Below are 23061 nucleotides of genomic sequence, written 5' to 3'. Positions count from 1 at the left end.
TGTGCTTCCATAACAATAAAGACAGAGGAAGAACAAGCACAGGGGAGCCATGATGGAGGAATACCGCTAAAATTCTACTCTCTGCCCTGGGGGGTCCAAAGCATCCGATTTGCTGCCAATACATCACTTCATTCTCACAACTAACCTAGGAAGTAGGTAAGATGTCCCCATTTTGCAAATGACAAAACTGATGCTCCGAGAGGCCAAATAACTTATCTGGGTCACCGAGTCAGTTGGCAGAGACGGGCTTCCAAGTCAGCTGGAGTTGACACCAAAGTCTGGGTTCATCTAACTCTACTCGGCAGGTCATAGGAGGAACCGACAAAGGCAAAAGGGCTGTGGGTTCAGGGGAATCTGGAACATGAGCGTGGGTGGTTTTGATTTAATACAGGAGAGAAGACAAAGACCACAACTTTTTTGATGAAAGGAGTTATTTTTTCATCTTTGTAAACACTTTGATCAAGATCAGTTAATAATTTAAAACTAAGAGGACTAACAAGACAAGGGGAAATAAATGAAGTAACAAATAAGGGGAACTAAATGAAAGATAAGGCCCGTGGGAGGTATAGAAGCAACTGAGGAAGGAAGGTTCCTGGCAGCCTTGGGCGTATCCCCTCAGTGACATAACCAGCCTCTGATTAAGAGAAACAATCAGGTATGAGCCCCTCAAGGCGCATGGGGCACCTGCTTCTCAAACCACCTTTTGAGAAAGGGCTCCCCCAGTTTCTTAGGGGGCACTTTGGAAAGCTTCATTACCCACCTCCTACCAGCAGTCTGCCGTCAACGACAACTGCTCACCAGCAGGAAATGCACAACTCCGGGCTGGTTTTCATTTGCTCACAGGGTTATTGGAAGTTACTGTGATGGAGTCAACCAGCTTATCAATAATTAACATGGATTCGGAAGCTTATCAAACAGCGCCCGGTCCTCCTGGCTTCCATCTAACCACACAGACACCCAGGGCCTTCACACATCCAGCTGCTCCAGGAAAATTACAAAGAAACCGGTGACAGCATTCTCCACAGCCACCGCTAAGCTTGCACACGGAGTGTCACATGTGTCCAGGCTGCAAAGAGAAGCTACGATACCACCAGCGGCTTTGGAGTCCACATGTTTCAAGCTCCAAGAGCTGCGTTTATGCATCACGTCTGCTTCTAAATACCAAGTTAAAGAGCACAGGTGCAAGTAACAAACACCTGAGCTCTTCATGGAAATCTCGCAAAATCGCGGCTATCCCACTAGAGGCCCAGCAGTTTGGAAAACATTTGGAAACTTTATTTAAAGTGCTATTATATATAAGGAAAGGTCCAGAGTGAGATTTCCTGGAGCTTATGAATATTTATTATATTACATTTTTGAAAACAACCAAAAAACTAAGTATAGTATTAATAGGAAACAGACTTACAAGAGTTAGCCATATGTTTACATTATGCAAACTGCAGTTAAAGACCTATAACCAGAATATTGCTAAATGCTGTAAAAAGGCAAGGGGGGGTGCTGATATTTGGACATTTTCTGAAAGTCGGCAAATGACATTTTTGGAGTTTCTGACAATCTGTTCCCTGAGGCGTTCCTGTGGGCACATCTTGCTACTAACTTCTTACTAACCTGATGGTGGAGTCCCAGATTCAAGGCCCAGTGGAAGGCCTGGGGTTATCGTAGCCACTTTGTTCATGGGCTGAGGCTTTGCCAGGTCCTGAACCTTAACCGGAAAGTGCTTACCCCAGCTCAGCCACCCTGCCTTGGCGCCAGCACGCGCACAACTCCCGGACAGCTAGCTCAGCACACTCCAGCCTGTGGGTGAGCAACCAGAGGAGAACTTCCCAGGCCGAGGTGTCAGCTTGGGCTTTGTGACAACAATCGAGCTGGGCACCCTCTGAGTACAAACCCCAGACTCATGGGCAGGTGAAAGGCAAAAGTCTATGGAGGGCAGGGGGAGGGTGGAAAGCAGACGGAGGCCCCGTTTGTAAACTGTAAAGACCTATAACCCCACACTTTCACCAGATACCACACTGTTTAAGGAGGGCTGACTAATGAAGGGTGGGTTTGTTTTCTTTAAATTTCTTATTAGGAAAGTCATACACGATGACTGTAAAAAATCTGTGAAACAAAGAAAAATATAATAAAGGAGGTATTTTCTAAATAGGATCAAATTTAAATTGAGCCTCTCCCTTGGGGTCAGAGACGAGGTGCTTCGCTTATAGCTCACGGGTACCCTGAGCTCAAGGGGGACTGACGAGCTGGAACCCTTCTCTCCTCCCCACCTCCCACTCCCACTGCCAACGGCCCCAGACCCCTGCCCCAGACCCCTGCCCCATATGCAACTGAGCAGGACCACACCTCTGCAGAGAACTCACTCCGAGGAGCTGAACACAAATGGTGTCACCGTAATGCAGAGGGAGAATAAATGAGCCCCAGATGACATAAACGTCCCCGGTTGTCACCTTGCCATGCACCCTTCCCCATGCACTAGCTGTGTGGCCCTGGGAGCTACCTGACCACCAGAGACCGGATCTCCTCATCCGTCCGGGAGGGATAAGAATGGTGCTTCCCAAGGCTGTGGTGACACTCCAACGTAAGGGCCTCTCCGTGTACATGCAACCCACCCATGTTATTAATAACAACAGCAAGCGCTACCCTCAAAGGCAGCCCTGAATGTTGTCACTGTGGGCGAGAGGGTGGCTAGTGTCTTTAATACAACATCAATATGTGTCAGTGAACAGAAATCATAATGCACTATTCAATCTCTCAAAGCTGAAAGTAAATCAGTCCTGCCCTGATGTTCTTCTAAGTCTAAGTCCAGACAAAGAGTACAACCAGCTAGGTATTTGATGCCATTGGGTGTAAACAATTCAATCTCCATACCTGTTCTTTCAATCCATTAATACCGACCCACCTGTCTTTGTGGCCTGAGGATTAACCAAGACCAGTATTTGGTGTTGAGGTTCGTCACGGTGCACAGTGCAAAAGCAAACGGACGAAACTTCAAGTTTAACCTGAAAACATAATAAAATCCCCGGTTTGTTCCTTCATCATAATAAGGGCGCAGGAAATTACTTACCGATCAGTGCAGTATTTCCTGAGAGAACACAACATACAAGTGGAAAACTCACCCAGTCTGAGCTAGACACGAAGGGTAATGTGCCAAAGGCCCGAGGCCGTCTCCCACCCAGCAAGCCTTCTCTTTCCTCCATTCCCCCGTCCGTTGCTTCAAGCACTGATGACGCAAACAGCCGCTTGGCTGAAGCCCCGTCCGGCCCTTCCACACCTTTTCTGCCCCAGCAACCCTGTCCAGCCTAATCCCCCTTGGGCCTCAGCCGACGAAACAGGGCCACACTCCCACCTCACGTCCACACCTGCCAAGCTGGCCCCGACTGTCCTCTGGTGACCACTCTATGTATCCTACCTGGACAAGCCTGTGTCCACCCACGATGCCACTCAGGCGGCCTGCTGGCCTGGCTTGGGTCTCTATGAGCAGGCTTGAGAAATTGTGGCCCTTCTGGGCCCTCCAGGCTCAGCTCTGGCTCCATGGCAACCACGGGATGGAGGAGCTCAGCCCTAAGTACCAGTTTGCTTACCACCAAGAGGAATGCCAAGCAGCACATCGCTGATGCTGGGACTGTCCCCAGACGCTTCTCTCAAGTGCCCACATCCCTAACCCTCTTTGTGGCCATCAAACCCACCGCTCCCAGCTCCCAGAGCAGAAGGTCAACATGTGCCACTGCAAAATCTGTTTTGAAAACCGAGAAAGGTGTAAGAAAAGGAGAAAATGTGTCAGCTGAGTGAGGCAGGCAGGTTGCTTGTAAAAGTTTACAGCAGGCCTCCACAGCGTCAGAGAACTATTTCTTAACAAACCCTGAGACCCATCTTCAAGTCACCTTAGTGAAGAGTACCCACACTGGCCCTCCCACAGCGGCGACGTTAAGCCTGGGTCACCCACCCAATGGCCGTGACGAGGCCATTACAAGCAGTATGTCGGATAGACACGGAAAGGGACTTATTATAGACAGTAAGCATTCAGAGTATGATGCGAATGTTAAAAAAGCATACACAGAAATAGAAATCAAATGGAAACACGTCAAAATGTTTATAGCAGTTAACTGTGGGTGAACGTATGTATTTTCTCTGTCCTTGGCTATAGTTCCCAAATATTATAAAGTGAGCATATGCTGTTTTACAGCCGGAAAAAAACAATAAGTATGATTGTATTTTAAATGGGATAGGACAATTTCAAGCCTGGGAACAGAGTAAATGAATTATGAAAAGAAAAGATTTTTAGGAAGACCAGAGTGACACAGCATGATATATTCTCAAATGACATCCTTTCTTTCTGTTTGGAAAATTTTCTCTGGATTCAAAAAAACAAGTTAAATTTGCTAAAAGCAATAAGTAGGTCCAAGACCAAATTAGACTATTTTAACCTGCTAAATGGAAGAAATTTTTACCATTTCTTAATTAGCTGCTAAAATGGTAGGAAATCAAATTACTGCTTTCCTAAAACTTTGAGAAGAGGGAGAGTGAGTAGGTATAAAGTCATTTCAGCTTTTCCATCATATTAAAACAGCTTAGTTTCAGTAACTGTCTTATTTAATTATGTTTTTGCAAGTAACACTAAAAGTATGCTCTCACTATGCATACACCATATCAAGTTTTCTTTAGGTACTGTAATACATAAATAAGCGTGAAATAAAAGCAGATAAGTGAAACTCCATCCTTAAGTAGTTCAGGGCTACCTCCTGTATCTCACCACACTTCTTAGATTACCTAGCATTTTCCACACTCCATCCATCCAACCCTGCAGCCCGCGGGCCCCAGGGCCCCTAAGAGTAAGGAAGCCCCTGGCCTGACCAAGAGCTCGTTTTTTTGTTTTCGTTTTCTGGTTTAACTGTCACTAGGGGGCGCTGAAAGCGTGTGAGTTCCGGGACCTCCCTCTGCAAATGAAGGGTGAGCAACCACCCCTGGGAACTGGATTCTTCTAGGGGTTAATTACAAACTAGCCATCTCCAAAATCTCAGGGAAGCCACGCTAGAAACTGTACAGGCCGTTGCTTTAATTAACTTGAAACAACTATAGTACAGTGAGATAAAAGCCTATCTTCCTCAACCGACTTCACCTGCCAGATAGCAACAATTTTGGGGATGAGTGAGATCTTATATACACAAGAAAATCTTGTCTCTTTCAACATATCAGCCTCAAATGTGAAAGAAAGGTGACTGACTTAAGTACAGCCCAAGATTTGTTTATTCTTTTTACTTACTGCAGGGGTGGGGGGGGGCAATCTCAAAAGTAACACAAATGTTCAATTTTACCCACAATCCCACTGGCCTGATAAATAAATGGTTTTCATTTTTCTCTGTTCTCGTCCAGTCCATATTCAAAATGGAATCTTATCAGTGCTAAAAATCGTAAAGGATATCACTTCATTCTAATAGATATAATGTCATTCCAAATACAAAATTTTAGAACTGAGCCAAACTTTAGAGACCAATGAATCCTTGTTTTACAAATTGGGGAAACTGAGGCCCAGCCAGGCATAACGAACAGTATCTCATTTAGTTCTCATAACTACAGTATGAGGTAAGCTTTGCTATTGCCCCAGTTTTACAGATGAGAATACCAAGACCAGAGAGGTTAAGATACTTGCTCAAGGTCACACAGCTAGTAAGTGGTAGACATGGGATTCACAACAGGCTGTCCAGCTCACTGCTTTGCAGAACTAGACTCATACAAAGGACTCCAGAATTCCAATCCTGGATTCCTTCTGCTTCTCAAGGTGAACGTAGTATAGTACTCACTGCAGATGGGTTTTTTTATTTTTGTTTTTATCTATAATACTCTTTCACTAACATTCTACTTTCTAGTAAGTTAAATTCTTCAGGGCTCTCTACCAACAAGGAAGATCATACCTGCTCCCCAGTGGGAAGAGAAAAAACCTCTGTGGAGGGCTGTGCTCCTTCCCTGAGTCGGGCGTAGTAAGCCAGAGCTGCCTTCCGATACCCTTCAGGGTCATCTTCCAAAATATCCACTGGGTAAACACCTGCTGGGGAAAAAGAAGGCAAAAAATGACATCAGGTTTGCTCTTTCATTAAAGAGAAAATCACTTCTTTCTTGAAGATTAAAAAGGAAAGGCATCCAAAAGAGCACTTGCTTTAAAAATCACGTTCACCTATTTTTTTAATGGAGGAAAACAAAAAAGCAGTCACCGAAAGAAAAGGCCTTTCTGATGACAGGGGTGGCACCAACCCCAGGAGACGTAAGGTCAAACATGGCCCTCGGAGACCGCTGTGGAACCTTCCTTCCTTACACCCAGACCATCAGGTGGCTTCCCAAGTCCCTCTCCGGAAGGCCGCCACCGTGGCCACGTGTACAAGCAGGTACAAGCAGGTACCTTGAGAGCGAGACTAGCTGCTAAGAACCTGATGACTGACGAAACTGGCTGGAGCCATGATTTTGCCAGCTTATTCACGTGCAGGTTGCTAACCTGTGCCAATTCCTCTCCTTCAACTGGGCTACTGTTTCCGAGTTTAAATGCGCGAGTTAGCGTGACTTGAAAACGACACATGTAAACACCGACAGCAGCTCTTCCTTATCACCACACTTTTAGAGGAAAATTGTATTGTTAAACAGCCATACAAATTGATAGCACACAATGCAGCTTGGAAGTGGCCATTGGTTTTCCCGAGATGCTGGCTGGCCTCTGGCTGGGATGTCCCCAAGTGGGAGGGGGCTCTGTCGCCCCTTCCCCTTCTGGGGGACCCCACCTCTGATTTACCTCTGGGCCTCCTACAGGTGAGGGGGGCTGCAGGAGCAGCTGGCTGTCTCCTTCTGCTCCTCCTTCAGAAAGACAAGCCAGCTCGTAAATACCCACTGAAACATCAGCTTCCTCCGTCTCTCTCAGAACTCCCCTTCCTCCTCCCAGCCATTTTTCAGGAAACAGACTGCTATCAGCAGCAGAAAGTTCCAAGTCTCCAGCCACCCAAGTACGCCTAAGACAAATTTTACTGCTGTTGATTAGCTACTGGGGCAAAGGCTCACAATAAACGGAGGGTGCCAAGAGGAGCCGCAGACCAGGCTTCAGCCTTTGCAGAAACCCAGCGTCCTGCCCGTTGTTCCACGGTGAGAATGTCATGGGCACCAGAGTGGCAAACAGCTCAGCAAACACCTTCTCCCACTATTTAATTTTTAAAAGCATTTCAGTGAAATCCGACCAAAAAGTGACAACTGTAAATGCAATGATACAAATGTTTCAAATACAGACATAAAGAATTAACAGTCCACGGGGGCAGTCACAAAGAAAAAGGCACTGATGGAGTTTGGGCTGTCTAAAAAAGGCTGTGCTTCTACATAGCCAAGGTATTCTGCTGCGGAAGGCACACACTTGGGGTGTGTGTGTGTGTTCTCTTTATACACAAACAGTTAAGGAAGCCCCGGCTCCTTGTCACTACAATTAGCCAGGAAACCCCCAGCAACTGGTCAGACGTGGCCCACAAGCTGAACCGACAGGCCTTTGCCACTCCCTGCTGGGCCCGATGGATCCAAGCCCACGGCTCCTCACTCAGGGACCACTTCCAACCTGTCACTAAAACCACACTCCGCCTGTGTCACCTCTGCAATCGTCCTGATGCTCAGCGTCTCCCAACAGCCTCTGGCCTCACCCCCTCCCTCCCATCCACCCACTGATGAAAGCAACAACTACAGCTGGCAGTCCCTGGGCCTTGAGGCCCAGAGCCGAGCTTAACTCTGATTTACAGATGAGGAAACTGAGGCCTGGAGAGGAAAATGTTTGGCTACTCAGTGGAGCCCCAGGGCACGACAGTCTGATTGCCAAACCTGTGTAAAGCACTCAGTTCCTAATGGCCCCATCAAGTCTCCTCCACCAAAGCCCTGAAGCCCCTTTACAGAAGTGCCATGTCCCCTCCCCTGCAGGGCCCCTAGGCCCGGCTCCTTCTGCCTTGCCATCCTCAAGGCCCCTCTCAAATGCCAGCACACTGGGGAGCCTTCCTAGAGCCCCCAAAGGCAAGGGCTCAGGGAGTCACTGAGTCCTGGGTTTGAATCCCAGCTGGGCCCAGCATGAGAATTAATCCACCTTCACCACCTCCGCTGTCCTGCCTCACACACCTGAACTTGGCCTTTCACTGCAAAGGCGGCTTCACCCCAGTCCTCCGCCAACTCAGGAAGGCTCCTCGGGGCACACTGACTGCAGCTTCTTCTCTCCTCTCCCTCCTCACGCCCCCACAAAGACCCCTAGCCATGCCCTTCCCATGCTGAGCACGTAGGAAATCTGAGTGGTGGTTCAGCGGAGCTCTCTGTACAAACTGCTATTCATTGTGTCTACTTGGTCAAGTGGCCTCCCCACAGGTATGGAAATGATTCAGTGCACGATCAAATACACGCAGAGCAAACTGGGAAGAGGCCCCTTCGCCCCGGGGTACAGTCACCCGCATGTTGGCCCATGAAATCAACTTCAATCCCCACCTCGCTGCCAGCGCCCAGAACCTCCACCTTCTTACGGAGCAAGTGAAGACCCCCTGACTCTCTCTGTCGCTGGGCCCGTCCTGGGAGACTTGTTTGTCACATCCCGGCCTTCAGTCCCCTCCAGTGAGGCTGAGCGCAGACAGAAGCGCCTCATCCACCAGCCCCATGAAGAAGTTGAACTTGGTCCCTGGAGACCCCTCGTGACAGGGAGGCTGGGAAGACACCGTGATTGTCCTGCCTTTCCGGGGGGGGGGGGGGGGGTGCCAGAGGCCTGGCTGTTCCCGGGAAGCCCAGTTCCCCTCCAGCCTGCCAAGGACTGCCTGGCACCGGTTCTGGGCCCGTGAGGTCAGGAGAAATGTCCTGAATGTGTTTTGCTCCTTGCACACTAGGAAATCACTTCCCCTGCGTTAGGCGGCGGGGCTGAGACTCCCTCACAGAACTCAGTGGACAGTATCTGCAGGGCACCCAGGCTCCTCGGGGCTCCCCTGCTCGGCCGGCCCAGAGCTGGGTCCCTAGGTCTCAGCAGAAGGCCCAGCAGAACTGATCCTGGGAGTGGGGGCTGCCTGAAGCCTGCCTCTGGGGAGCAGGGCCCCAAGGACATAGATCAACCCTCTGGGGAAAGGAGTATCCAGATACATCGATGCTGACTCCACACACAGCACCCATGCTCAGTTCCCCTTAAAACCTGGAAGCCGGAGGCAGAGCCCTGCGTCCCCGGAAGGAGCACCCCACACACGGCCTGCTGCAGCCCAAGCCGGCCTAGGGCCAACGGCCTAGGGCTGTGATTCTCCAGCCTTTTGGTTTTAATTACTTCTCTTCCTTCTGGGGAATTTCCCCCCAGCAGAAAAGCTCGGCAGCTTCCCTCTCATACAGAGTGTTTGGGTTTGCTTTCTGGGAAACTGGGCCAGTGTGAGAAAAGTAGCAGCTTAAAGCCAGAGAGGGGAGGGGGCGTGCAATGCCAGCTGGGAAGGAAGTCTCACACCCTGGGAGGGAGAAAGGCCCCCTCCCCAACCCCAAGAGAAGGAAGACCCCTCCTAAACCAGGAGGCAGGAAGACCCCTTCCAACCTAGGAAGAAGTGAGACCCGCCTCCCCAGCCCAGGAGGAAGGCACGGGCATGCACACATATACACACACACAGGACCCTGCCTCCATCCCAGGGAGGATGGAAGCCCCCACCCACCCCCCTAAACCAAACCACAAGGGCTCACTTGGGCACTGCAGAGGGGCCCTGAGGAAGTAAACAAGTCTGGGGTGTTTTACGCACGCACTGGAGGCCAGTCCAGGCCACCACACTCGCTCGCTGGGGATGGAAGGCAGGCTGGGGCAGGGGCTTCCAGATGTGAAATGTTAACAGGCTTTAATGGCTTCAACGGCACGGGAAATATTTTTCCAAAGCCAAAAGAATGCAGTCTTTTCAGTACAATGTAAAATGCTTTTATGAAGAAAGGCCCACGGTTGAAATGATAATTCATTGCAGACTGTAAAGAAATGGAAATCCCCAAACAAACCCCAAATTTAAGAATTCACTGGAAGCACATGTTTGCTGTAGTCTTCCGAGAAACAAAACAGTGGTACATCTTAAAGCATTCTTCTAGGGAAAATACTTAAATCGTTCAGGATCGTTGTACCAAAATTTGAGTTGCCAGGGTTACACGAATGGCCTGCCACACTCCCAAGCCACTGCTTGTCACCCACTGCCAATCAGCCAGCCACTGCTGGTCAGTCAGGTAAGGCCTAATGCTCGAGGGCTTTCCCAGCACTGTTTGGTCCTCCCTATGTAAACAGCAATGCCAATGAATGAAGACCTTCAAAGAGATCAACCCCCTGAATCACTGATTCAGTGTCATTTGCAGAATATTCTCGCCACATACCACCTCACCACCAAGATCAGGAAAATTCTTTCATTTTGGCAAAGTGTAATTTTCCTCAGGTTGTAGTGTAATTATGAGAAACATTAATAAAGGTATTTTAAATTTTACTTGTCTCACTCTTAGGAATTTCGACTTCACTGAAAGCCTCTTCCCGTTGGTAACTAACTACACAGCATTATGTCATTGGAAAAGCTGGCTATAATCTCTTCTTCCTTTTTTCTTTTTTTAGTAATGTGGGTCGTCATTCTCAAATTACAAAAAGAACATTTCCTGCTGATGAAAATAGTTGAAAAAAAAATTTCAGGATGCAAAGTTATAAAGTTTGCATCCTACTCCTGTTTTTAAAAAATGGTTAACAATAGATATCGCTTGTACAGAAATTTTTTATTTTTCCTTTTCTTTTTTCTCACGTAAGTGGTCTGGTTTTTTCTTCATAAATTAATTTTCTTCTAAAAGGAAATTATTGTAAAAAGGGATCCTTATTATAGAAGAAACTGCCAGGGGAGGGGAAGGGGGGGCGGGTTAAGAGACAGGCTCTGAGCTTAGCAGAGGGCTTGGAGACTAGTTTCTCACCAGCCGGGCAGACACCGGAAGAGGCAGGAAATATCAAGCAGGAAGTCTCTGTGGAGGTCTGACCCAGGTGCGCCGCACAGCCAAGGCGGTGAGGTAGTGCCTAGAGGGACACGATCTCCAAATGCCACCTCGATGATTGCTCAGAATTCAGGAGCAGGAATGCATCAGGGTCCCCAGTTTGCAGGGAGGCATGTGCTTCCCGCACAGCCCAGTCCCTGGGGCTGTGTGTCTGCGTGCTGTACGCTTGAAGAAAACTCACTGTTCACAAATGCAAACTTTATCCTGGGCCTCCAAACCATTCACTACCGAATGCCTTAGAACTGACAACACCTTTTAACTTCAAGTATGATTATGTTTAATCTTGTTTTTTAAGACGGCTGTTGCATGCATTGAGAAATACCCACCATTGTGTGAGGCAGTGCCTGGCATGTGTTTGATAACGTAGAATCCAAGGTTGTGCAGCGATCACTATACTTTCCTTACATTGTGCCAGCATTTTTGCAAGCCTATCCTGCAGAACACTAGCTCCACAAGACATGCCTTGGATGGGGGTTTCTGAGGCCGGCAAGTTTGGAAGAGGGGCCAGCTGTAGCGCTCGCTCACTCGCTCGGAGCTCACTGCGGCGAGTTCTGAGCGCCTGTCAGCAATCGGAACATTTAGAAATTCAGCAGCAATGGAATTCGCTTAAGCCAGCATTTATTTCCTAAACTTATTTAACTAGGGACCCCTTGTTCCAGAACACTGACTGACAGACGACTAAACACACCTTCGAGAGGAGTGCTTTGGCATAATGTCAGGGCAGGAGGACCCATCGCTACCAGACAGCAAATGTGCAAACAGCTGGAGCTCAAGGACCTTGGGAAAGGGGGCCCTGGTGTCAGCAGGGCAATTCTCTACAGAGAAGAGCAGAGAACAGAAGGGAACGCAAATACACACTTGGATATTTTCGTTGGTTTTTGAAGAGCATCTGATTGCCAAAATATCCTCAGCGAAGAATTGAAAAAAAAAATTGGAAGACAGAATGTGGAATATGTTAGAATGTTTTGAGCAGATGAGAGCAAAGTTGTCAGGAGCGGAGGAAGCTCTGTGGAAGGTCTGCAGGTGGCGGCGGGGAAGGTTTCATCCCGGTAATTGACAGGGCGCCTGTTTGTCGCTCTGTGATCACATATTTAGTATTGGCCAATTTGCAACTTGTCATTGTCTTGGCTGAGAAGACATCACTTGTCCCAAATCTGAGATGGTAAAATATGCAGATGACTTTCTGTGCTTCCCACACAAAGGTTTATGTAATCCTAATTGCTTTTAATACAAAGGTCTCATAATCTGAGTTTTGTTGAGTCTTAACTTTTAGGCAAATGATACAAAGATAAAACTATTTTTTTCCCTGGAACCATTTGAAAGGACATGAGGTGGGACTGAAATCTGTTCCTTTTGCATTCAAACAGGTGCCACGACTGGGGACAAATGTGGAGCCCGATTTGGGGCAGACAGGAGGAAATAGCATCTCAAACATCTGCTCCCTTACACGAATGGTAGCAGAAGAGAGCTCCTCACCTGACACAACTGTGGGAAGGTCAGGCCTTCCTCGCCCCTGAACTTGAGCCACTGCACCCCATGTGGTCATCATTACGGTGCCCTATTTGTCTAATCTTTCCCAGGAAGGAAGAGACTCTGGCACATGCTCAGGAGAACGCAGAATGCCTGACTCTTTGTATCCTGAATTTAATTGATCAAGAACTTGTCAAAACACCAAGCTCCAGTGTCAGTACCACCAGCACGACGTGTGGTGGCCCTGAAGCTGGTGAGAAAAAGCTGTGGGGACCAACTGTCCAGCCTGGACTGGAGGCCTAACCCACAGAGCACACAGCAAGAGGTAAGCTTTTACTCACAGAATAACAGTTCTCAGAACTGACCCGCAAATTGCGGTTGTCAGTGGACTTTCGAAACTTTCATCCAGAAATCACATCACATCTCCATATGTTCTCCTGTTCCACTGCAAACAATAAGACTTCTGAAGAGGAGGAAAATGGGGTTCCCTCTGGCCTGCCCAGCCTCGTGCAAAGTACCAAGGGGACCTGAAAGCAGAGTCGTCGTCCTCGGTCCCCATGCCTGTCCAGCTCCAGATGAAGCTGGCACACCCCGTGTCAGTCCTTAGGCCCCCTTCCCCCACCCCCACGACGCCCGCACGTGGAGAACGGACAAGCGGAGAAGAACAGGCTTAGCTTAAACCTAGACAATGATTTACTTAGTGAAGCTGTGTGCATCCCAACAACTGGGAGTGAGTGGAGGTAGCTGCATCTGCGTAAGGGCCCTGGCTGCCTCCACATAAAACTGCGGAGTCAATGAAGCAGCACATGCCGAATACAAACATTGCGTCAGGGTTAACACCAGCTCAGTTTTCATTAAAGAAATATGAAAGGCAAAGCAAAATAAGACGTAGACTTACAGATATAGACAACAAGCTGATGGTTGCCAAAGGGGCGGCGGTGGAGGTATGGGAACTAAATTAAATTAAATACAAGGAAATATTTAACTAAAATGTGCCGGCCACAAGAAGGAAGTTCACAGGTAGAGGGGAGGGGGGGAATATGAAAGAAAGTTAATATTCTGTCTTCTATGGATAAAAAGTTTCTCAAGTACGTACTAGTTGGGGGGAAATGTATGAGAAAAATAGTGATATGGTTTCACATTAAAATGTCCCTTTTTACACCTTACACTTGTTCCAGTTTACAGAGGGCTTCCACAAATCCTCATTTGTTTGACGCTTACATCCTCACTCTGAGCCAAGGAAGCACAAAGCACGAACCCCATTTTTCAGATGCGGACGCAGAAGGTCAGAAACGGAGAGTTAGCAGTGGGTTGGAACTCAGCCCCAGATCCTGAGATTTCCAGCAGACTCTTCCCCATTGAGGGCAGTGAAGGTGCTGAGATGTTGGTGAGATGGCAAAGCTTGAGCCAGAGGTGGGCAGTGGACATGGCAGAGAGTGCCGCCAGCTGGCTGTGCAGGGGGCGGGGCCCAGCTGCCCATCTAACCCCTCCCCTCCGTATAAACCAATGAAATTCGACTAGTAGCTTTCCAATAGTGACAGGCTTATCAACTAACACAGGAAACACTGTAAGACTGGTGAGATCCTAGCCCTTTCCAAAGGGGTAAATTGATGAGTCTGCCAACAGAAGAATAAGATGTACATTATTCTAAAATACTAAATATTTTCCTTAAGGTGTAACAAACTAAGCCAGTATGAAAAGACAGGGGAAACACCCACAAAACGATGCTGCCTTGTCACACCTCCCCAGTTTCAGGCCACACAGACAGTGAGGTTTGGGCATCAGGGCAAGAGCACCAGCTTTGTTTGGGGTCATTCAGACCTGATTTCAAAAATCTCTGAACATATGAGGAAATACACTGCCATGAAAGGGACAGCAGAAACCACACCATCAGACACACAAAGATCGCAGGTATTGAACTTACCCAATACAGAGAGTACAGGAATATTAAAGAAGTTTAAATAGTGAATTTAAAGGGTCAAGATATTTTTTAACTGCCCAATAAGATTCTAGGGGGAAAGGAAGGAGAGCTTCTAGAAATCAATGCCTTTAATTGCCAATAAACTGGAAAATATATCTGAAGAAACTACCCAGTATGCAGCACAGAAAGACAAAACAGGTGAAAAATATGAAGGTCAAGTTCAAAAAGATGGAGAGTAGAATGATGAGGTCCAGTAACAACCTATTTGAAGTTCCACAGGGGAAAAATTAATTAGGAAGAGTTAAGATGCGAAGAAATCATGACTGAAGTTTTTTTCAGAATTAATGAAACACACCTATCCTCACATTCTGGAATCCCAACCAACCCCAAAGCAGGAAGAAGAAAAAGAAAACTCCCTACCTAGACACACTGTGGTCAAACTGCAAAACAACAAACACAAAACGACGGCCATGAAAACAGCCAGATGGGAAGGACAGACCGTCCCAAAGGAATGACAGTGACATTGACAGCTGCCTTCTCAACAGCAACTATGGAAGCCAGAAGACAATGGAAGAACCGTTTTCAAGCACGAAAGGAAAATCGCTTTTATCCTCCATCAAGCAAAAGTGGGTGAAATAAACAAAGCCCGAGTGAGATGATGACCAGCGGATCCTCACTAAAGTTATTTCTACAGGATGCCCATCGGGGGAAAAGAAAATGACCTCAAGAGGAAGTGAGTCAAGAAGGAAAGGGAGCAAAGAAAATGAGAACCAGGTTGATAAAATCAAAGCCAATGCTGACCAGGAAAAACAAAAACACCTTCTCTGAGGAGTTAAAAAAAAAAAAAATCATAATAGACTAACATGCCGCTAACAATGACACATAAATTAAGAAGTGAAAGCATCGTAAGGCCCTTATAATTCCACAGAAAGTTTAGAATTGATTAATTTCAGAATTAATTGAAGTTAATGTACACACTAAAATTTCTAAGTTAGCCCCTATAAGAATAGAAACACAGATGTTACAGTTCAAAACAGGAGGAAAAAAAAATGGAATTAGGGCAACAATGGGGTAATATCAATTTAAAAGAAGGCTAGAAACAAAAACAAGATGCTCTGTCTTCAATTAAGTTCATATTTAATTATTTATTTAAACTCATATTTAATTCAATATTTAACAGTTACGATTAAAAACATACTCATCAACAAGTAACTAGACTACACTTTTGCAGGACAGATTTTCTTTTGTTAGTGTTTTCACCCCAAGTATTTTTTAAGATTTGAAGACTATGTTTATTCAATACTCATATATTATGAAAAACACAAAGCAACACCTTTCCTTCTGCATAGGTTAAATTCCCCCCCCAAGATGTTCTAATAGCCCCAAGGTGGGCAACACACGTGGATTACAGAAATCACTTACTGGAAAACATAAAGGTCAAAACAAACAACCGACTATAATTCACTGTTTGGGCTTTATGCCCCCCGATCCGCGTACATGCACCTGCCAGCAAAGCCATCGCATGTGTTGGTGAGATGCCCTGAGTAGCAGCCTAACAGAAGGGCAATGGGAGGTGAGAGGCAATGTCACGCAATGGTGACAGCTACACAACACGGACTTCTCAAGCACTCACCGCTGACTGGAACATTCAGGGATTTTGATTAAGGTTTATTTCAGCAAAACGCAAGAAAATGAACACGACTTTCTCTGCCTGTTAATGGAATTTGCGAGTAGTGGTTAGAGACTCGGTTTCCAAGAAAAACACATTTATCTTAATTTCTGCAAGTCAAGGAAACCAAGCGGTCCAGGCGGCTTCGGAGCTTGGGAGCCCCCACCATGCATACACACAGACAGGCGCTTCCCCTCTCCCCTTCCCAGAGCCCCCAGCTCTCAGCCTCAGGTTCTGCCCAGTGGCCAACACATCTGTGCTGCTTTGGAGGAGCAAAGACGCATCGAAAGGTTTCCATGCCTCAACAGACAATAGGCCTGTTTAATCGGGAACAAGGCCACTGTTGGGGAGTAGGGAACACAAAGGCTGTGATGTGAGAAGGCTCCCAGTGGGCCAGAAAAGGGGGACGGATGGACAGACGGACAGGGAAAGCCATGCCTGGATTTCAGCAGACAGTGGCCTTTGGAGCGACACACGCTGTGTGCCTCACCCCCACCCCAGCTTGCTCACTGCTGGCCTTGGAACCCAGAGGACAGGATGGGCGCACTAAACAGCATGGGACTGTGGACCACAGCTGTGTCATCCACAGGCCCTACACCTTCAACTGCTACCAACAGTCCCTTAACAGCAGTGGCCCCCCACCCAGGAACCCCGACTTTAAGAGTCACGTGGCACAAGGGGCATCTCGCCAACAAGTGTCATTGAATTGTGCCCTGAAGCTGGTCTCTATACCACACACAGCACGGCAGCAAACACAGCCATTTGCTATAATCTTCTGTTCAGTTTCCCCGGTTGAGATGAAAATGACGTCATCAGAGGAGCAGCCAGCGAGCTGCTGTCAGGAGCCCAGCTAAGGCCAGTCAGTCAGTCACCAGACTAGGGTTCCAAAGGTCAGATGCACACACCTCAATGCCCACTGCCCTCCTCCGCCCAGCCTGAGGCCTGGCCGCCCGGTCATTCACTCCATCCCGCCAGCAGGTCAGGAACCAGCCATGTCCGGCCCTGCCCCCCGCAGTACAGATCCCATTTGATACACATATAACACAGCCCTGCAGGGCTAGAGATGGGCGTGAACCAGAACCACCCATAGGATGGATACCAGCGTATGTCAGACAGTCACAAGGGCAGCATACGAAATGCCTGGGCCACTAGGAGGACCCACTCAGGAAGAGCAGGACCTCTGGAAAGACATTCCAGGAGGTGGGCTGCCAGCTTCCTCCCCACACGTCCTGACACACCCAAGCTGCGGCAAACTCCCAGCTACGCAACTCACGGAACCATCTTCAGCAGGACCTGGAAGGAGCCCGTCCCTCCCGCATTCATGGAGCCCATGCCAGGTGTGAGCAGGGCACTAAGGAGGAAAGACGGGCCCTGCCCTCACAGAGATCACGTCTGCTGGGGCAGAAGTCACTGACAAAGGGCTGGCCAAGTAGACCTGAGAGACCACCTCTCAAGTGGAGGAATGGAGACTCGCTCGGGGCCCCAAAGCACCCTGTGACAGTGACGGGTCTCAATGCCCGGCCCACTGCCCCCAGGGAGGCCCTGCTCCCCAGGAACTGAGATCCCCCACATTGCTCTCCAGGCACACTTGTACACCTTGAACTAGAGGAGACCCCAAAAGGATGATGACTATTCCATTTCTTTTTAAGTTTTATGTTAACATGAGGTCATCTCTGAGGAACTGGATCATGGGTTATCTCCTTCCTGAGACTCCACTTTTTAGGGGGTGTGGAAGGGAGGGCTCCCCTCAAACCTCACCCTCATTACCGGTTCCTTTGCCTGGGAGTCAGACCACCACCAGCACCACCCCCATTTGAATGCCAACACTGCTACCTCGTAGCCAGGTGACCGTGGGCAAGTTACACCTCTGTGCCTTAGCTTCCTCACCGTAAAACGGGGGTACTAACAGTATCTCTGTTTATTATTGATTATGAGGACCAATTAAGGTAATGCTTAGAAAGGCCTGAGCACAATACCTGGCGTACGGTAAAGTGCTCCTAAGGGTGCATTTCCCAAAAATGTATTCAAGTCTCTCCCACCCAAAAGCAAAAAGGAAATGCCACCTTTCCTCACTCATACCACCACCTGAAGCTCAGCTTTCTCCCTCTTCCTGTCCCTGCAAGCCCTTCTGAAACAGCAGCTGTGCCTGCCCCCTTCAGGGTCCGCTAACATACTGACCCCTTCCCTTCCCTTCCCTCCTAGCCTCTCCCTTCCCCTGGCCCTACTTAGGGACCAACCCAGCTCTGCCTATGGTTTCCTTTCTTTCTAGTCTCTCCTCCCTTGGGTCCCTGTCTCAAACCTGGTTGTCAGAACGTCTCCCTCGGTGAGCCTTCCTGTTGCACCCTCCCCTCCTCTCCTCCCACTGCCCAGGGGAGGCCCTCCCCAGGCCTCCACCTGCTCTGCTCTCTCTCCACTCAGCACCCGAGCTCAGGGCAGGCACTGGCCTTTGCAGACGGCCCCTCAGCTCCGGAGTTAGTGTGGCGGGCTAACTCTTCAGTACTTCTAATTGGAGGTGCACCTTGAAACATTCTGAAAACACTATGATAGATCACATCACGTTTTCCCCCTCCGAGAGTCGTTCCTTCAGTGGAGTGACCATGGTCCCTGTTCCCCAACCCAAGCTTCAAGTCGTCGTGGATTTTCTTCCTTGCTTGCTAGCTTTCCCATCTATAATGCTCTGCTTTATTTCCAGGGCAAACTGTCCAACACCTAATTGTTCTAAATTGGAACACTAAACCAACTTCCTAAATGGAGAGTATAAAATAAGTAATTCTCACAAATTCTGCAATTCTGTGTGTAAACAGAAGGGGGGACAAACAAATGGCCTTCTCTGTCTAGGATGGGCCTAACAGGGTCTCAGCCAATCCTTTCAAAGCAGCTCAAGTCCTTTATTTTTCAGTTGAGAGAAGTTCAAGGTGAAGGATGAGGGGAGTAATGGAACGGGACCGTCTGGCTTTCTTTTTCCTTTCCTCTGTGCTCCAAGCTGAAATGACTGCAACAGATGGGCTGGTGGAACCTAGGACGGTCTTCAGCATCAGGGAAATTAAAAACACATACACGTTCCCAGAATGGAGGGCAGGGGGAGAATGTGTGTGGCCCTGAGGCATGTGTTGAATTATTGGGGGTACCTCCAAGGCCCCCATGGATAATACCTCCCACCAGACACACCCATATTGAGAAGCCGCATCTAGATACAGAACACAACTCCCATGGGAATGTGACATGCCTTCTCCCTACATTTAGGGCCAGAGCTAAGTGGGGACTGGACACAGCCTTAGCTGAAAGCATAGGTTTTAGTTTAACACTTCCTTGCTAAAGGAGAAAGGATTCTCACGTAGACATGATTTGCTCAAACCCCTTCTGGAAACAGGCTATCAAAGTCCCCAGTCCATTCGGGTCTAGCACACATGGAAATGATTAACGGGCAACTGCTGTGTCATCAGCAACCATGAAAGCCACAGCAAACGCTGACACAAATAGAGGAAAATCCTCAAACCATTTAGGCCAATACACTTTTCCAGAAGATTGAAATTAACCATTACTTTCCCATTAAAATGGAGTGAGAGTGGGTAGAAGGTGCGGAGCTCCAAGACGATGGTTGGCAGCAATTCTCTAACTGGTGGTACCACTCGCTCGCCCGGAGGCACAAGGAAAGGAAGACAGCATGGCCCGAGCAACTCTGCACAAACGCGCCATGCGCTAAGTGTTAAAACTTCCGAGCTATTTCTGTACAGTAAGTCCCGAAGTGGGCAAAATCTCCATTTTGCACACAAAGGAAACAAGATCAAAAGAGCAGGTTACTTTTTTTCTTGCCCCAGTTCTTAAACATGAACTGGCAACAGCATTCATTATCCACAGCCAGGACCACCAACATTCCAGAAAGGACCACATAAAAAAAGTCAAAAACGAAACGGGATCTCCCCCTCTAAAAAGAGAGACAAAACTCTCTCACTCTCTAGACCAATGAAAACTTTCATGAGAACTGTAACTGAGTAATTCATACATTTTGCTACCTTCCCTCCTTAACTCACTCACTTGCAATCAGGGGGAAAAAAACGACTCAGTGTCACACAGCTTTCAAATGCAGGTAAAAAGAGCAAACACAGTAAGTCCTCACGAGTCCAGTCGTCACAGGTTCCTTGACTTTCAGCAAAGCCATGTATGATGAAACCAGCGTTGCCATAGGCTAATTGATATAACAAGAGTGAGGTTGCCAGGCATCTCAGCAGTGTTACAATGAAACTTCAGGTGTTTTTATTCGAGGACCAGCTGCAGTCAGCCGCGCTTAACCACGGAGATGTGTTCTGAGACACGTGTCCTTCGGACACCGCATGTAGTTGTCCCCCATCGCAGAGCGCACTTACACAAACCTCGGTGCCTCCGCCCTCTCAGCATCCAGCACTCCCGAGCCTGCTTCCATGTAAACACTATCTCCTTTGCTGACTTGTCCCACTTGTGTTTTCTCTCGGGAGAGAGGGCCGGGCATGGCCCCGCCTGGGGCCCGGGAAACTGTGGGCCCTGGGGCGCGCCCTGAAACCCAGGCTCCCCCAGTCGTCCTGCTGGGCCTGGGCCCCCGCCCGCGCAGAGCACGGTGCCCAGGCGGAACTGGCAGTCCTGGAGGGGGGCGGCAGGGGCGCCCGCTGTAACCCGAGCTGCTGTATAGACACCCACCCACACACCCACCCACCCCCGCACTGTGCGGTTCCCATTTCACAGACAAGTCCACTGAGGCAGGGAGCTCGCCAAGCCCAGGCACCAGGTGGCCCTGGGGGCGGAGGCAGAGTCGTGACCGAGACCCCTCGGGGGCTGCCCCTGCCGGGGTGAGCGCCGGAGCCCCACCAAACCCCGAGCCGATGTCCCGGGCCGCCCGCCCGCCAGCCCATCTCGTTCCCCGGCGGCGACAGGTGCGCGGCTCGCGGAGCCCTGGCGCCGACTCCGGGAAAGTTTCCCTGGCCGCGCGCGGCGCGCTGTTTACCAGCTCGGTTTGCAGCGCTGGGAGCCGAGCTACCCGCCAGCCCAGCCATTGAAACCCGACACGCTGGGAGGGGCTGTGGGGCGGCGAGGGCGGCGCGCGGGCGGGCTCCCCTTACCTGCGGCTCCGCCGGCCGCCGCAGCCTCCATGCTCCCGCGCCCGCCGCCCTGCGCCCGCCCCCGGGCTGCCCAATTTCACCTCCCGGTCTCCGCCTCCCCGCTGCCCCCGCCTCCGCCCCCGGGGCAGCCCCGGCTCCTTCCTCCGGGCTGCCCTCGCCCTTACCCCACGCTGCCTCTCCGCGGGGCCCGCCCCCGTGCCCTTCCCGTGGCGACCCCCGGCTCCCTACACAGTTTGCAAAGCAAGTTCGCCACCAAGAAGTATTACATTCCCCTTCATTCTTTGGAAAGGGAATCTGTTCGCACCCCCACCCCTCGCCCTTGTCGTGGGCCTGGGCTCGGCAGCCCCCTTCCCGTGCCCTTTCCCACTTCCTTCTATTTCTGTTTCTATGGACAGGAAACTTCCGCATTATCCCCTTTTGAAAATGTACACAGTTGAAATATGAACTTTTTCGGAGGTGAAAAATGAAAATTGAGTGGCACACATAATGCAGGCCACCGCTAATCTTTACTGCCTGTCCCAGTCTTTTCTGTGTGCGCCTGACAACGGTCACGTGTCTGCTTTGCCTGATAACTAATACCTTACTTTATTGAGTGTTCCAGCTCATACCCACTTGAAACAGCAAAATTCAATGAGAGGCAACTGTTCTCTAGTACATATTTCTTCGGCTTGTTTCAAGGTGTTTTTCTTACAGGGGTGGTTCTAAAATGCCAACAGCCCTGGAACCCAAAGGCCTGTGGTCAGCCAGCTGGCGCCGCCCCTCTTTGGCTGGCAGCTCTGCAGTCGGTGCTTCTGGACTGGTCCCCTCAAGGGCATCGTCCACCTGCCTGGTACTCCACTCTCACCCCATCTGTATGCCCTGTCTTTCCACCCCAGCAAACAGTGTCCTACGGGAGCCTCCCAGCTGCTCTGACCTGGGGAGGACCAGGGCACCCCACCCCCTTTCTGCTGCCACTGCACAAGGCTGCAGTGGGCCCTTACCACATCCTGGTACTGGGGATTCCCCTTACAGACACCCTTGAGGCACCTCTTGGAAGTCTGAGATGTCATTTTCCACAGTGATGACAGTATGGCTCGTTTTATTGACTCTTTTACTATGTCGACACTATCACACTACTTTAATTACTACAGCTTTATCATGTGTTTGGATATCTGGACGGACAAGCCCCTCCTTGTCAAATATTTGAACCAACTCGTTAAGGAAATAGCACGTGAGCTTGAATATCAAATTGCATAGCACTAATATCTTTAAAGATTTGAGTCTTCCCATCAAAGAACGTAAGCACACCTAGGTTTATTTAGGTCTTTTATGGGTTTTGTTTGTTTGTTTTTTGGCTCAAGTTCTATAGTTCTTACAAAGAGACCCAATACATTTCTTGCTAGGTTTATTCCTACACATTTCTGATATTTGTTGGCTGTTCTGAATGGGCAATTTCTTTTCCCCAATTCCATCTTCTAATTGGTTATTACTGGTATATAAGAAAACTATTGGCTTTCGTATATGTAAGTCTCATATCCAGCCACTTGGATGAGGTCCAATAGTTTTAAAGGCAATTATCACAGGTTTTCTAAGTAGACAATCAGATTGTCTGAAGATAAATTGTTGGATTTCTAAACCTCCCTCAAACCTACTAAGCCGCTTAGCACTCACTTCGGACACTAAAATTGCTCTTGACTAATACCTATATATGCATGCCGGAAAATAATGGGCCCATGAAACTCTGAAGCGTGTTTCCAGTATGGCCTTCTCTTTCACTCCAGGAGGTCAGTGAGCACCCTGTTCTGTCGTCCATCTGGCCTTTTATCTACACAGGAATTTCCTCAATGGTAAGAACACAACTGTTCTAGCCATTCCCAAGGTATTTGTGAAATTGGAAAGAAAAATCCCGTATTTAGACAATAGAGCTAGCAAGC

The 23061-nt window shown here is 48.9% G+C and overlaps 1 protein-coding gene across 5 annotated transcripts in view; it reads right to left on the bottom strand.

Annotated features, from left to right (window-relative positions):
- The window catches only part of LOC109444914 (protein FAM169B), a 59081-nt gene extending 37876 nt beyond the window's left edge, over positions 1–21205 (bottom strand). For 3 of the 5 annotated variants that reach the window (XM_074317603.1, XM_074317605.1, XM_074317607.1), the window contains exons 1-3: positions 21149–21205; positions 5907–6040; positions 2897–2996 (exon numbers count right to left, since the gene is read on the bottom strand). In XM_074317603.1, the coding sequence (XP_074173704.1) occupies positions 2897–2996; positions 5907–6040; positions 21149–21179 (265 nt within the window). In that variant the 5' untranslated portion in view covers positions 21180–21205. Of the gene's footprint in view, positions 1–2896; positions 2997–5906; positions 6041–20428; positions 20716–21148 lie in introns of those variants that run through there. The other 2 variants (XM_074317604.1, XM_074317606.1) reach the window with 2 other exon arrangements.
- Between the last annotated feature and the right edge of the window lie 1856 nt (positions 21206–23061).

The sequence above is a fragment of the Rhinolophus sinicus genome, linkage group LG13 (genome assembly GCF_036562045.2).
Source record: "Rhinolophus sinicus isolate RSC01 linkage group LG13, ASM3656204v1, whole genome shotgun sequence".
Lineage (NCBI taxonomy): Eukaryota > Metazoa > Chordata > Mammalia > Chiroptera > Rhinolophidae > Rhinolophus > Rhinolophus sinicus.
This window is presented reverse-complemented; position numbering and strand designations above follow the sequence as displayed.